This window comes from Aspergillus glaucus, assembly GCF_001890805.1.
Source record: "Aspergillus glaucus CBS 516.65 unplaced genomic scaffold ASPGLscaffold_34, whole genome shotgun sequence".
In the NCBI taxonomy this organism is placed as follows: Eukaryota; Fungi; Ascomycota; class Eurotiomycetes; order Eurotiales; family Aspergillaceae; genus Aspergillus; species Aspergillus glaucus.
The window spans coordinates 108,850-122,312 of record NW_019170486.1 but is presented as its reverse complement, the minus strand read 5'-3'; the positions used below and the strand labels follow the sequence as shown (position 1 = coordinate 122,312).

General features: G+C 50.3%; 6 protein-coding genes across 6 annotated transcripts; 1 reads left to right on the top strand and 5 right to left on the bottom strand.

Moving 5' to 3' along the window:
* Nucleotides 1-508: 508 nt before the first annotated feature.
* On the bottom strand, nucleotides 509-1,582 carry ASPGLDRAFT_1067206 (uncharacterized protein). The gene is made up of 3 exons (XM_022539514.1): nucleotides 1,281-1,582; nucleotides 705-1,224; nucleotides 509-644 (listed from the first exon to the last, which is right to left on the bottom strand). The coding sequence occupies exons 1-3, from the start codon at nucleotides 1,353-1,355 to the stop codon at nucleotides 634-636; spliced, it is 606 nt and encodes a 201-aa protein (XP_022395878.1). The 5' UTR covers nucleotides 1,356-1,582; the 3' UTR covers nucleotides 509-633.
* Nucleotides 1,583-1,976: 394 nt separating this feature from the next.
* On the bottom strand, nucleotides 1,977-3,628 carry ASPGLDRAFT_52937 (phosphatase PAP2 family protein). The gene is made up of 2 exons (XM_022547867.1): nucleotides 3,522-3,628; nucleotides 1,977-3,459 (listed from the first exon to the last, which is right to left on the bottom strand). The coding sequence occupies exons 1-2, from the start codon at nucleotides 3,611-3,613 to the stop codon at nucleotides 2,229-2,231; spliced, it is 1,323 nt and encodes a 440-aa protein (XP_022395877.1). The 5' UTR covers nucleotides 3,614-3,628; the 3' UTR covers nucleotides 1,977-2,228.
* A 634-nt stretch (nucleotides 3,629-4,262) lies between these two features.
* ASPGLDRAFT_30078 (putative GPI anchored cell wall protein) lies at nucleotides 4,263-6,187 on the bottom strand (the record flags this gene model as incomplete). Its single annotated transcript, XM_022543910.1, has 2 exons — nucleotides 4,263-5,905; nucleotides 5,956-6,187. 2 exons carry the CDS (start codon nucleotides 6,185-6,187, stop codon nucleotides 4,263-4,265), a joined length of 1,875 nt encoding a protein of 624 aa, XP_022395876.1.
* A 1,140-nt stretch (nucleotides 6,188-7,327) lies between these two features.
* Nucleotides 7,328-8,346, bottom strand: ASPGLDRAFT_30077 (uncharacterized protein; the record flags this gene model as incomplete). Its single annotated transcript, XM_022543909.1, has 3 exons — nucleotides 7,328-7,462; nucleotides 7,927-8,114; nucleotides 8,157-8,346. 3 exons carry the CDS (start codon nucleotides 8,344-8,346, stop codon nucleotides 7,328-7,330), a joined length of 513 nt encoding a protein of 170 aa, XP_022395875.1.
* Nucleotides 8,347-9,288: 942 nt separating this feature from the next.
* Nucleotides 9,289-10,502, bottom strand: ASPGLDRAFT_52934 (uncharacterized protein). The gene has a single exon (XM_022547866.1). The coding sequence runs from the start codon at nucleotides 10,405-10,407 to the stop codon at nucleotides 9,544-9,546; it is 864 nt and encodes a 287-aa protein (XP_022395874.1). The 5' UTR covers nucleotides 10,408-10,502; the 3' UTR covers nucleotides 9,289-9,543.
* A 148-nt stretch (nucleotides 10,503-10,650) lies between these two features.
* ASPGLDRAFT_52933 (putative GTPase NOG2) lies at nucleotides 10,651-13,280 on the top strand. Its single transcript, XM_022547865.1, has 3 exons — nucleotides 10,651-10,832; nucleotides 10,895-11,648; nucleotides 12,078-13,280. Exons 1-3 carry the CDS (start codon nucleotides 10,735-10,737, stop codon nucleotides 12,915-12,917), a joined length of 1,692 nt encoding a protein of 563 aa, XP_022395873.1. The 5' UTR covers nucleotides 10,651-10,734; the 3' UTR covers nucleotides 12,918-13,280.
* The last annotated feature ends 183 nt before the right edge of the window (nucleotides 13,281-13,463 follow it).

Here is a 13,463-nt window from a genome sequence, read left to right as displayed (position 1 = left end):
AGAAAGAATTACAAAAACTCGATTAGCTTTAGGATCAAGATCGATGTCACTCGCAGTAAGATCTATAGAACCAGAGGGGTTTCATCCCGGGAATCCGTACAGAATTGCTTTTTCTACAGCAATCACTAGTCAACGATAGCATGCTTGTATCCTCTCATTTCAGGATTTCTATTGGATTACTAGACGCCGTGGATTCCTCAGGGCTATTCCTGTCTGAACTGGTGGTGTGTTGGACGAGGCTGAAAACCATGTTTGCTGACAATGACCATAGCCATTGTGTATGGTTGTTTTTCTTCGATTCCTACAGCAATATCACATCCATCACACTCAGCGCGCATGGCGCATACCCTGGGATCTTCCATAGGACCGAGTTGGCGATGTAACCATGCTGCACCTGCATACGCAGCTGACCAGAAGAGTCAGCGCCAGATCAAGCAGGAACAATCCGTCATGCACAATAGGAACATTCATTGTAACCTTGGGAAAATATATTTCTCAACTCAGCCGCAGCGACATAATCAATCATTGCTTCATTAGGATATTGGTGCGTGAACCCTGGTTCCCTCCGGTCTTTGTTCTCGTGTTCTCATGATCTCATGTCACACATACCATCAAAAACATTACCAATTAGCTTCATATCATAGATCCCTATTTGACCAGATAGAAGGATATCACAGCCTAGACAACGTAATGCGGTCTCCGACTCGAGCTCCTCGCCCGACTCCCATGTCCCCGCCGGCTACTATGACTCCTGCGCCTCGACGACGACGAAGTCCTCACTTCCTTCCTCGCCACCGGCCTAGGCTGACCCCTCCAGATCCACAGCGCCCACAGCGCAGACCAGAAGAAGAAAATCACCTCCATAATCCCCATCGCAAAACTCGCCTTCAGCATCGCACAGGTCTTGTTCAGATCATTCGCTAGCGGGTTCCCTGTCTGCGCGCCGTAGAGCCCGAACGGACCCAGGGAGACGTATTCGCCGTCGCCGTGCCAGTTGCCGCAGTTGGCGTTTGCGATGAAGCGCAGTTCGTAGACGCCGGCGATGAAGGCGCCGAAGAAGAGGAGGTCGACGAAGGAGACGAAGATGGCGGAGCGCTTTGTGGTGGCGTGGCGGATCATCGTGTCGACGCACCAGAAGACGGCGATGACGCTGACGATGAAGAGGACGAGGATGTAGACTGGGGTGATTATGTTGGCTTTGAGGAAGCCGTCAATGAAGTAGGCCTGGGTGGGTGTTAGTATGCAGTTCGGGATGGCAGGGATTGCTCTAGGGAACGTACCAGCATTCCAATGATCGGGATCAAAAAGACGATCTCGACCAGACGGTCGAAGATGAAAAACAAGGTTCCAATCATTTTGCTTATGTGTGGTCCGTTGTCGAGTACCGTTTACCAGAAGAAGGGATGTCGATTGTGCCAGGAATGCAGTGAGAATATTCTATCGAAACTTCACCTCATCACGCGGTATGCAACATGCAAGATGCAGATTCGACAGGAATGTTGATGTCAAGATACTCTGCAGTTGTACGGAGCGCTCTGTATAGTGACGGTGGTTGTTTATCTTATTCACTGTACAACCAAAACAATACAACCACAATTGCACCGTGCAGACGACAGGGACGAAAGGTACAGAGTAGGAAGAAGAAAATGGAGTGATAGGCAGGTACCCCAGAGAGAAAAATCATTCACCGATTAACACCATCGTGCTGTTCTTTTTTCGATCAATTGAGGAGGCTGGGCGAGTGTCAGCTTGGCCGGTGGCTGGGCAACAAAACAACTGCTCCGGACAAAGGGCAGCGAGACCCTGCCAATTATTGTGAGGTAATTGATGCATGACATTTTGTCTTTTTAATTAATGTTGCCTGGTCGATTGAACTGTTAATTGATTCGAGGCGTGGACCGATTAGAACGGTGAGACCGTTGGAGGTTGAAGGATTGCCCCAGACTACTCCGCATACGCCCGGAGGAAAAGATGGGATCCTATTATACAAGAAACAAATCGCTGCCGGGCAAATAGCAAATAGATTCCGCTCAGCCATAAAAAACCGTGACAAAAAAGAATTGAAAAAATGGCACTATAACCACCCAACATAATCATCGACATCGTAAAATGGGCATGTTCATAACCAGTGAGCCCCCTCAAAAAAAAAAAAAAAAAACAACAACAACAACAACAAACTAAGACCAGCACTGATTTTTCGCATTCCTGTCTTCACCGTCTCGGCACACTCAAACCCGTCCATGCCCAGAAGTCACAACACCCGGAGGCGAATGCAAGGCGCTAACACCCGGCACCATAGACGGCTCCGTCGCACGATGATATGAAGTGTCGACCTCATACTGCGGCAGCGGAGTGGTGCTCAAGCCCGGGTTTTGCGTCCGCGTGTAGCCATGCTGCATCTCGTATCCATCCGCGAGATCCTCGCTGCTTGACGACCAATCCCCATCATGTTCATGCGGGCGACGCTGATAGAATGTATTGTGGGTGTAAGGATTAACCGGGGTCGGAGTCGAGTATGCGGATGGCGTAGGGTAGCGAAGAGGCTCTTGCGCAGGAGGCACGGTAAGGGACGCGTCGAGTCTCTCTTCAGCCGGGTTTCGAAGAGCGGCGGTGCTCTCGCGATATTCGGAAGGAGGACGATTCGAGTCGTCGAATGGGTTAGCCGGCTCATTGCCCCACGTGCGAATCGGATACGCTCGTCCCTTCTTCCAAGGCTCGCCGAGCGAAGGGAAGTACTGGCGGTAGGAAACAGAGGCACAGACAATGCCCAGCACCGACCCCGTAATCACATCAAACGGATGATGCCTGGCGTCCATAATCCGCGTGACCGCGATAAGCATCGCACCCAAGGTGGGAACCATCACCATCAGCGACTTCCAAGCCTCCCCGCGATTATCCATAATATGCAACTTCCCCGACAGCCACAGCGACAAGTAAAACAACCCCGCAAACGACGAGCTGCTGTGTCCTGACGGCCACGACTTGAATCCATCCTTCAGAATCTCCGGATCGCCCGTGCAGATTGTATAGTTCGACAGGCCAAACGGCTGAGGATCCTGCGTCACGTTCGGCTGGCACCGATCGATGATATCCGGTCGCGGTTTACCGCAGGCGTTTTTCAGCACCTGGGTAATCACAAACGCCAGACCTTGCGAGAGCAACAGACCCAGAAAGCCGCAATTAAACTCCCACAGTCGGTCCTTCAATCGGTATGGTCCGGTCAGCTTTCTCTTCCCGGACACGGCGTTCCGCGGCTTATTGTGCGAGAACAGTCCATCGATGAACAGCGTGTAGACGGCGATGGTAATGAGGGGAATAATTCCGGCCAGGCACAGGGCCACGGGCATCGGAATCGTCTCGTGAACGGCATAGGGGTATTTCAGGGAGATGTTTTCGAGGGAGAACGGTTGGTGGAAGGGTTCGATGGAATCGAGAATGTAGAAGCCGGCGATACAGGCGCTATGGTTTTATCTAGTCAGCTAGTCGGATCTCTCCAGTTTTAGTATAACAAGAACACTAACACCAAAATCACATAATCGAGAATATATGAAATGATAACGCGAGGTCGTAACCGCCGCTTGGAAAAGGGCAGCTTGGAGGGAAGGCGGTCCATCGTATCTTATCCCCACCGATCGGAGAATAATCACCAGGAACAAGAATGCAGAATATATCTGTGCACAAATAGTGACATTGGTATACCCCGTACTCCGGAGTAGAAATAAAATAAAGATAGCGATAGTCTGTCGATGAAAAGAGAGCATTAAATAAAAGACCCTGAGGAATACTAAGATTTGCCGGGGGTGGCTGAGTGAGGCCAAGAAACTGTGCCCTGAAGCCACGGCGGCTTATTATAGAAGGTTTATACTTGTTCTATGCACCAAGCAAGCCAGGCAGCATATTTTATACAAGGCTGGCCTGTCATGGCTGAAAGAATACTACTGGATAAGAGTGTACACGGAAGACAAAGAAGTGAATTAAGGAAAGACAAATAAGAAAATAACATTATCGATGAACCGGGTACTATACATTCATACAGGTATGTCTCTGGAAAGCCATCCGTAGGCTTTCCCTGCTGTCTGCTAATTTTTCTTTTTCTTTTTTTTCAGTCGACATTAAAAAAGCGTATGTCCAAAACCAATTTTTAACCACATCCCATAATCAAGAAGGAAAGTCATGGAATTATCATAAGATCATCAATCAATACCCGGAAAAGTAGTGGGATCGATACCCATGAAGGTTCGCCTTAATAGATGGCGATCACTTTAGCAGGTGGTGATGTAGAGACCGAGAGGAGAGGGGTTGTAGTCCTCGAAGAAGTCGAGGTAGGTGCTGCCAGAGTTCTTCATCTCGTAGCTGACGGCCTCACCAGCGGGGCACGAGAAGGTCGAGATGACGTAGGAGTTGTCGGGAGCGACAGTGGTGACACCGTAGTCCTCCTTGACGCTGGGCATGTTGCTGTAGCTGGTGTCGGTGGTCACAGCCGACTCGAGAGAAGCGAAGTCGATCTTGCCGTCACCGCTGAAGGTGAAGGCAGAGGTCTCGAGGTCCTCCTGCTTGGGGAAGAGGAAGACAAGGCTGCAGGTCTTGTCGGCGTAAGACTGGGGGACGTCGAAGTTGTACAGAGTGGTCTTGTCCGACGAGATGGTGCCGTTGTAGGAGGTGCCGGGGGCGTTGTCGGGCGACGAAGAGTCAACGGGGATGATCAGGTGAGGAGCGGTGTATTCGCCGTCGAGGTTAGTAGGGCAGCTGCCAGAGGCACTTCCGGAAGGCTGAGATCCAGTGGAGGTTCCCGAGGGCTGAGAGCTGGAGGCAGTACCAGAGGGCTGAGAACCGCCAGGAACACTAGCAGTGCCAGAGGGCTGAGATCCACCGGGGACACTAGCGGTGCCAGAGGGCTGGGAGCCGCCAGGAACACTAGCAGTGCCAGAGGGCTGAGATCCACCGGGGACACTAGCGGTACCAGAGGGCTGGGAGCCGCCAGGAACACCAGGGGTAGTACCAGCGGGGCCAGAGGGCTGGGCAGACTCAGAAGGCTGAGAGCCGCCAGGAACACCGGGAGTAGTACCAGCGGGGCCAGAGGGCTGGGCAGACTCAGAAGGCTGAGAGCCACCAGGAACACCGGGAGTAGTACCAGAGGGCTGAGAGCCGCCAGGAACACCGGGAGTAGTACCAGCGGGGCCAGAGGGCTGAGCGGACTCAGAAGGCTGAGATCCACCAGGGACAACGGGAGTAGTGCCAGAGGGCTGAGAACCGCCAGGAACACCAGGAGTGCCAGAGGGCTGAGATCCACCGGGGACACCAGGGGTACCAGAAACGGTCTGAGATTGAGGGCCAGAAGGAGTCTCAACGGGAACACCGGGAGTGGTGCTGCAGTCGTAGGAAGTTACAGTGGCCCAGACAGTGGTCTTGGGCTTGGAAGAGCCAGGAGCCGAGGAGACGGGAACAATGACCTGGGAGCTGCTGCCAGAAGCAGAGGCAGACTCGCTGGGGGCAGAAGCCGAGCCACTGGGGGCAGAAGCCGAGCCGCTGGGGGCAGAATCCGAGCCACTGGGGGCAGGGGCCTCGCCGCTAGGCGAAGAACCAGAAGGCGAAGAACCAGCGGGAGTCGAGGCAGAGACAACCGGAACCGAGCTGGTAGGTTTGGGAGCAGGCGAAGAGGGAGAGGCCGAAGAGCTGGAGCCAGAGCCCGAGCCAGATCCCGAGCAGGAGTCCGCAGCAAGGGTGACGTCCTGGCACTGGGTGACAGCGTCGCTCTCCTCAGTGTAGACGTTCAGACCACCGTTCTGACCAGTCTCACAAGCGACGAATTTGGTGTTGCCCTGGTATTCGAGCTGGCCCGCAGAGTTAATGGAGAAGCCGGGAGTAGGGGTGGCACCCTCGTCACACTGAAGCTGAGTGGTAGGAGCTGGATAAGTCAGTAAAAGCCCATAATGGGGACAGAGAGAGAATACTCACGAGTCAGGATGCAGCCACGGCCGTTACCATCAGTGATGGCACCGTTGGAGTCGATGCAGTACTGAGCAGGGCCCAGGCTGTCATCACCAATACGGTTCTGACCGTCAGAAAGCTGACCAAGGGTACCAGAAGCACCGCCAGAAGCGTTCAGGCTGAAGCAGCAGCTGTTGCTCCTGCCAACGAGGGCATTGGCACCGGCAGCGAAAGCCGCGACGGTAACGAAGTTCTTCATGATCGGTAAGCGAATGAAATCAACACGTCCAGAGAGCGAATGAACTCTAGTAGAAGTGATGAACGAGAGATCAGTGTTGATTTGTTGTATTTAAACGTTTGTATGAAGACAAAGAGTAAAAGGTGAAAAAGAGGAGAGTGCAAGTATATTTATAATGCCGCGTGGATACAATCAAGGACGTCATCCTGGGGCTACGGATACAAGCATAAAAAATAGAAACCACCGACAACACCAGGCACTCAATAATGTTCATGTTGAATATAAGTCGACCATGGGAAGGAACAGTGGGTCAATTCACCAATCCACTATTCCTTTTCCTTTTCCCTTAAATCTCTTCGTCCACCGTGCATCTGGACTTTTGAACTCTGTGCTTGAACAAGTCAGAAGGCCTGTCAAATTCTCTTCCGGGTCTGGGTGCCGTCGGAGGTGCGCGTTACTAGAAGAGGTAAAAAACCCATGAGGACGACGTCATTTCAAACGATCCATCCCGGTGCTCTATATAGTAACAGTCGGGTTCATCGTGGAGTCAGCTCCACCACTGCAGGGTCGAGACAATCGCAATTGGCTAGGGATCAACTGGGAAAGCAATAAATAATGCATATGTGGACCGGAGAAAAGCAAACATAATAAGACATGGCTTCGCCAGTGTGGGTTCTGGCAGGCCGATGGATCGTAAGCAGACGATCATTGGGTGCCCAGAGAGCGAGCCCTGTGGCAAGTTTATTTTCCATGGAACCGACACTCATTGTACAGGCATTGTTCGTTCGTTGTCTTTGAGAATAGAAAGCTGCCCATGGAACCGGCGTTGCTATCCATAGTTTTTAAGGTACTTCGTGGAATCGGCTAGACGGAGGCCGTATGTGCGTACGGAGTATGTCCTGTTTTCTGCAACAGACACCGGAAGGCATTCGGTGTTCGTACTCGTACGCCGTGGACCGTAGCGAGACGGGCAATCGGTAGAGATCGGTAAATGGATTACACATCGTGGTGGCCTACTCTGTACAGTAACTATTTTGAAGGTTCTTATTTAGTATCACCCGGTCAATTGAGTGTGAAGAAAAAAAAAATAATAAAAAGGTACCTCGTCATCACACCATCAATCCGTTCACCCTCAATAATCATGATGAGCTCAATCAAGCCTTAGGCAAGGAACCAAATCCCTTCCAATGCGTAGATAATACCACACGATTCATCTTCCACATCGACGATTTCATCCGCGGAGGAATGCATGGTGCCGTATATCCAGCCACTAGGCAATCGGAATTCCAACAACAACTGGAACCTTTTTCATCATCGTCATCATCATGACTTCTCGGAATAATGTTGAGGCTGTGTGTGCCAAGAAGGAATAACAGAAAGGGCAATTCGGTGGCAAAGGATTCGGACAGAGAGAATGAATAGACGAAGAGAGAGACAAATGAGAAGAAGCAGAGAACGTTCGACGTGGATCACTGACGCAGGTCATGCGGGTTGCATAACTAGCATAAAGCTTAGTCATTTACTTTGCATAAGTACAGCCACCTCACAAAACACAGAGAATCCCGATTCCGCGTACAAAAAAAAATGCACAAGTACTTTGCGTTCAGTGCAGCGTCCGTAGAAATCCCTCGTACTCCTGCATTGCTTTTTTTTTTTTTTTTTTTTTTTTTTTTTTTTTTTTTCTCTCCCGTCTGCATAGAATTGAGGGCTTTTCTCGGCTACATAATACTACGGAGTACGATTCGTACGGTCGTACGTACCCATGGCCCTCGGTTTATGATCGATCCGATCTCGATCAAGTCTTTTTTTCGCTTTCCTTGGGTAGCCCTCGTGCTCGGTCCGATTCCTCGTTTACTGAAGGACTGGAACATGGCCGCAACCAAAGTCCGGCTCGCGTGTCCGGGACAGGAACCAGGCAATGACATTGAGCGTTGTTCTCTTATTCCTGCTTAATCAATAATAGTCCTCACAGTCAGCTATGATAACCCACACCCTCTGTTTTGAACCAGGAAACTATCCAGGTACAGGGTGAACAGATATAGAAAATACAGGCACAACGTTTCCACCCGAGTATATTCCGGTGCCAGTTGAACGCTGGTGCAACCAGCTTCTTGTGTAGCCCTGTTTAAGCTTGGAATTCTGTGCTCTGTACCAGGAACCATTTGTCCGTGCAGAGTCATGATGACATACTGTACAGACGGTCAAGCATAGGATGAGAGGCATAATTCTATGAATTTAGAGCACACTTGAAAGCCACTGCATAAATTCTCCTATGTAGATACGCATTCTGAGATGTCTAGCACAGTTCATTACATTGGATACTACGGAGTATTTACTAAAGACTGGGTTTATAGAGTTGATTACGGCGGATACATATACACATGTTTAAACGCCTGTCTATGGGACGATTTGTGAGAGCTCTACGAAGTACTGATGAAAGTTAATTGACAAGGTATACCCATGTGCCAATCAAATACATAATATGCACTTTGAAACATTCTAATCGTGCTGACATTCACTTAAAACCTAACTACCTTAAACCAACTGTCTATTAGATACTTTGTAACTTCGTGCAATTCGACAAGCAATGCATAGAGGAGTAATGCTCCCAGGCTGTTCTATGATTTGAATTTGAGCGTGCTCGACCGGCCTCCCGACTAAACCTTGCTCTCTATCTAAACATTCGGTGAACTCGGCTACGACTTTCCATTGTCGACGGATTAGCCTTTTGGCCAGTTCATCTGCACCAGCCATCATATGATGTCCATTGAAGATCAGGCGACTTTTGACCTGACCCAGAACATCTAAATGTCTTTTTCAGTGGCTTGAAGATCTTCAAGAGTATACAGAACATACGTGTACAAGTATTGTGCATATAGATATATATTTTTCACCCGACAGCCTGTCGATTTTCGGTGAAAGCTGCAAGGCCCAATGTGTCTATTTTGCATATCCACACAGATACCCGGGGCTTATTTTTGCCACTGGATATATAATGCAGAGCGTAGAGATAAGCGTACAGAGTATATGGGATGAATCAGGTACCCAAAAGTCCTGTTCGATGGGACGGGGCGTGATCGGGGAATTGGTTGAATGTCCGCTGTATGTATGTCTCATTTAGTGTCAATGGATGCAGAGTACGGTGTACTTGTCCGGAGTACAGAGTAGAATCCAACGACCCGCAGAATCCAGATACGATGTCATGAAATCAGCAGGACGGAGAAGACGTTGCACGTATTCGACTCCAACTTGTATGTTTACTTCCGTTGTTGAAATTCCATAACAGAGCGCATTGTCTCCATGAATCCATCAGTACAAATCACAGGGAAATAGAATTGTAGTTGCTATAATACATAATACATTGACCATAACTCTCTTTACAGCTTTCCTCCAGTAAGCTCCTCGCCAAGCTTCTTGACTCGGTCCTGAATGGTATCCCAGCGGGTAACTTCGTTCCTCCGGGAATCGTTAACAATGGACTGCACAGAGGTTGGTGATCCCTTGTTCCAAATGTTCTCTCCTTGGAACGTGTCGTTGGTGAACTCCGGGTTGTACCCGTCTGGGAACACCCGCTCAATCTCCGCAGCCAGCTGTTCTTCCGTCGTGATGAAGTTCCGGGCGTTCATGTACAGCGTCTGAAGTGCATCCTCTCGTTCCATTCTCTTTTGCGCGTTCAAAGCCTCCACCCGTGCTCGAGATCCCGCAAGACGCACCTCCCGATCCGGGTCCGGCAGCACCGCTGTCCGGCTAGGTTGCATATCCTGCACCACGGACGGACGAGTCAAACTCTCATCCAGTCGTTCCGGCTGTTGGAAGATTTCTTCTCGTCGTCTCTGCTTCTCCAGACTGCGCTCCATCATGCTGTTGTCGGTCCGTCTCTTACGCCCGTGTAGTTCCTGGAGACCTTCCCGGAGGTTCTTTCTTCTCAATTCGGCCATGCGCCGCTTCGATTCGATGTACTCCGCATGGGGGTCGTTCGGGTCGATTGGGGTTTGGTGGGTGGGCAAGGGTGTTGCATCCAACATGTATTCCTTGGATGGCTTGTCCGTTCGGCGAGCTGGGAAGAGTTCTCGAGGCACCGGCAGCGTACCCTTCACACGGGGTTTCGAAGGCAATTCAGGCTGGATAGTCCGCGGGACGTCAATGAAATTGGGAGACTCGGGCCCGACTCGCATCGAAGCGGACGAGGCAAAACCACGGACTTGCGCACCGGCAGTCCGGCAGTTGCGGAGGAAAGTCATGATGTACAAGATGAAGCTGAGCGTAGACACAACCAGTAGAAAGACAATTCAACAACTAATGACCCCGCCCTCGCAATAGGGACGATGAGAATGCGGGCTCTTGTTGTCCACCGTCGGAAAAGCTCGAAGCGATTTTCTTGATGGTCCGTGCATCACCGCCCGCGTGGCAGAAAAAAAAAATTTAGTTTTCCCTAAAACCTCACTGCAATTTTTCTCTTTCTTCTCTCTCTTTCGCTTTTCGCCAATTCTTTCTGGCCATTTGCCTTTTAATAATTATTTTGATAGAGAGTGTTTTCTTGTCGGTGACAAGAGCATAACACAGTCACCATGGGTACAGGAAAGAAAGAAGCCACTCGTAAAGAGCGGCAGGGGAAGGTCGGAGATGGCATGGGAAATGTCAAGACCAAGGGTGAAAACTTCTACAGGTATGTTATACTCTTTAGATGTGTGTTATAAGAAGCTCTGACTGACTCGCTGCGCCATACAGAGATGCGAAGAAGGTGCGGACATTGAACATGTTCAACGATGGAAAGGCGAAACATGACAAGTACGGAAATGTCACCCAAGCTGCTTCGTATCAATCGAAAGACGCCCCCACGGCACGGATCGAGCCCAACCGTAAATGGTTCGGGAACACCAGAGTCATCTCACAGGAGGCTTTGTCCTCTTTTCGTGAAGCGGTTGCGGAGCGTGCTTCCGATCCCTACCAAGTTCTGCTGAAAACCAACAAGCTTCCTATGAGCTTGATCCGGGACAGCCAAGGTGTCAATGGGCTGAAGCAGCATGAGGCCAAGATGGCCATCGAGAGTGCGCCCTTCAACGACACTTTTGGTCCCAAGGCTCAGCGGAAGCGTGTTAAGTTGGGTGTGTCGTCTCTCGAAGACCTTGCTGGTGAGACTGCAAAGGTGCAGGATGCCTACATCGAGAAGCAAGATCAATCGACGCACGAAGATGGTAGTGCTGCTGTTTCTGGTGATGTTCCGGTGGTTGAAGACGATGGAACTGCGAGCACTGCACCAACCGCTCGGGAGTCTGTCTTCTCCAAGGGACAGAGCAAGCGTATTTGGAACGAACTTTACAAGGTCATTGATTCCTCGGATGTTGTTCTTCATGTGCTCGATGCTCGTGATCCCGAAGGCACCCGTTGCAGAAGTATTGAGAAGTACATCCGCGAGGAAGCTCCCCACAAGCATTTGATCTTTGTACTCAACAAATGTGACCTCGTACCCACAGGTGTTGCTGTAAGTATTGCTACCCGTTTATCTTTGCTTCTACGTTCTCGCGTTATGCCTTTCCTCCATTGGCTCGTTGAGCCATGCCACCGCTAAGTCAGGACTTCTTCCAGCGACTACTTGTCGCGCTTTCGCACAATGGAGGCTTGTCTGTTACAGCTTTGGCAGATCGACACTGGTCCGCGCCGAACCTCTTTCTGAGGCTAGGCTGATTTGGCTTTCGTTTTGAAAGCTGGTTGTTAAGGACCAGGTAGTGCTTTGTTTTTGAGTTGAGATCTGCTTCTGCCTTTCTTTGGCGGTTTACCGTAGCAGATCTCTTAGTAACATCTCACACATTCTTATCGTTCTTTTCTTTTTTGTTTCTTTCTTTTCTCATATTTCTTTTGACCATGTTTCTTGACATTTGCTGGTGGCTCAGTCGCTAACTTGATGCACCAGGCTGCTTGGGTACGGAATCTCTCGAAAGATCATCCTACGCTTGCGTTCCATGCCTCGATCAACAACTCCTTCGGTAAAGGATCTTTGATCCAACTTCTCCGACAATTCTCGTCTTTGCACTCCGATCGCAAGCAAGTTTCTGTAGGATTCATTGGATATCCGAACAGCGGAAAGTCTTCCATTATCAACACTCTGCGGAAGAAGAAGGTGTGCACGGTTGCTCCTATTCCTGGTGAAACCAAGGTTTGGCAGTATATCACCTTGATGAGAAGGATTTACCTCATCGATTGCCCTGGTGTGGTCCCGCCCAACCAGAATGACACTGAAACAGATATTTTGCTTCGTGGTGTTGTTCGTGTGGAAAACGTCGAGAACCCCGAACAGTACATCCCGGCCGTTCTCAAAAAGGTTCAGCCTAGGCATCTGGAGCGTACTTACGGTGTGAAGAACGTTGAGGATCCGATCGAATTCTTGAGCATACTTGCCCGCAAGGGAGGCAGGCTTCTCAAGGGAGGCGAACCTGACCTTGACGGTGTCGCCAAGATGATCATTAATGACTTCCTCCGCGGAAAGATCCCTTGGTTCACTCCGCCGCCGCATGGATCTGGCCAAGAAAACGATGGTATCGATGGTCGCCAAGGCAAGCTCGGAGAGATGGGCCGGAAGCGAAAGCTTGATGAGGCCGGTGCTGAGCCTGCCGATGCCCCTGAGAAGCCCTCTAAAGAGTCCAAGTCTGCGGAGGGTGAGGACGACTTCGAAGGTTTCAGTGATGACAACTCCAACGACTCCATCGCAAACCTCGAAATTAGCGACGAAGAAAGCGGAGAGGAGAACGACTGAGGTGTTTTCACTACTTCTTCTCCCCACTTTCGGAAATCGAAACTATCTCGCCCGTCTCGTAGGGCCGACTTCCTGTCCCGTGATAGGGTTGCTTACGCCGCTCGTCAGAGCGTATTCGTCCACCGAACAAGCTTCGTTCTACAATTCATAGCGGAATTGAAAGCTGCTTCGACACTAGCGCCGAAACGAATCAATTCGGCCTCCGGAGTACCAATTGCCATTATGAATTGGCCGGACACTGGTCGACCATAGACCGACACTTTGCCCACAGCAGAGTCTGAACAATGACTCGGTCTGTGCAAGATACTTGAATATCCATATTAGATACCCACAATCCAGAATATTAAAGAAGATTCGTCTCTGATCTGTATGAGTTGTACCTGTATTTTCCGTCTTTGCCACATTCCATGCTCTGTAGTTGCCGCATTGGCGGGGTATCATTGGTCGTAGCTCACGTGGGCCGCATCCCAGCCTCCTCTCGACATCTCCACAGCTTCTCAAGACGTACTCGAAAACGCCTTGTTGACAGTTGTTTGTTAACAAGTC

Bases quoted from the DNA above. Each gene is read 5' to 3' on its own strand.
- ASPGLDRAFT_1067206 (XM_022539514.1), bottom strand. From the start codon at position 1,355: ATGATTGGAACCTTGTTTTTCATCTTCGACCGTCTGGTCGAGATCGTC. The intron at 1,225-1,280 runs GTACGTTCCCTA...ACACCCACCCAG, and splicing joins TCCCGATCATTGGAATGCTG to GCCTACTTCATTGACGGCTT.
- ASPGLDRAFT_52937 (XM_022547867.1), bottom strand. From the start codon at position 3,613: ATGGACCGCCTTCCCTCCAAGCTGCCCTTTTCCAAGCGGCGGTTACGA. The intron at 3,460-3,521 runs GTTAGTGTTCTT...ATAAAACCATAG, and splicing joins CTCGATTATGTGATTTTGGT to CGCCTGTATCGCCGGCTTCT.
- ASPGLDRAFT_52934 (XM_022547866.1), bottom strand. From the start codon at position 10,407: ATGACTTTCCTCCGCAACTGCCGGACTGCCGGTGCGCAAGTCCGTGGT.
- ASPGLDRAFT_52933 (XM_022547865.1), top strand. From the start codon at position 10,735: ATGGGTACAGGAAAGAAAGAAGCCACTCGTAAAGAGCGGCAGGGGAAG. The intron at 10,833-10,894 runs GTATGTTATACT...TGCGCCATACAG, and splicing joins AAGGGTGAAAACTTCTACAG to AGATGCGAAGAAGGTGCGGA. The intron at 11,649-12,077 runs GTAAGTATTGCT...TTGATGCACCAG, and splicing joins TCGTACCCACAGGTGTTGCT to GCTGCTTGGGTACGGAATCT.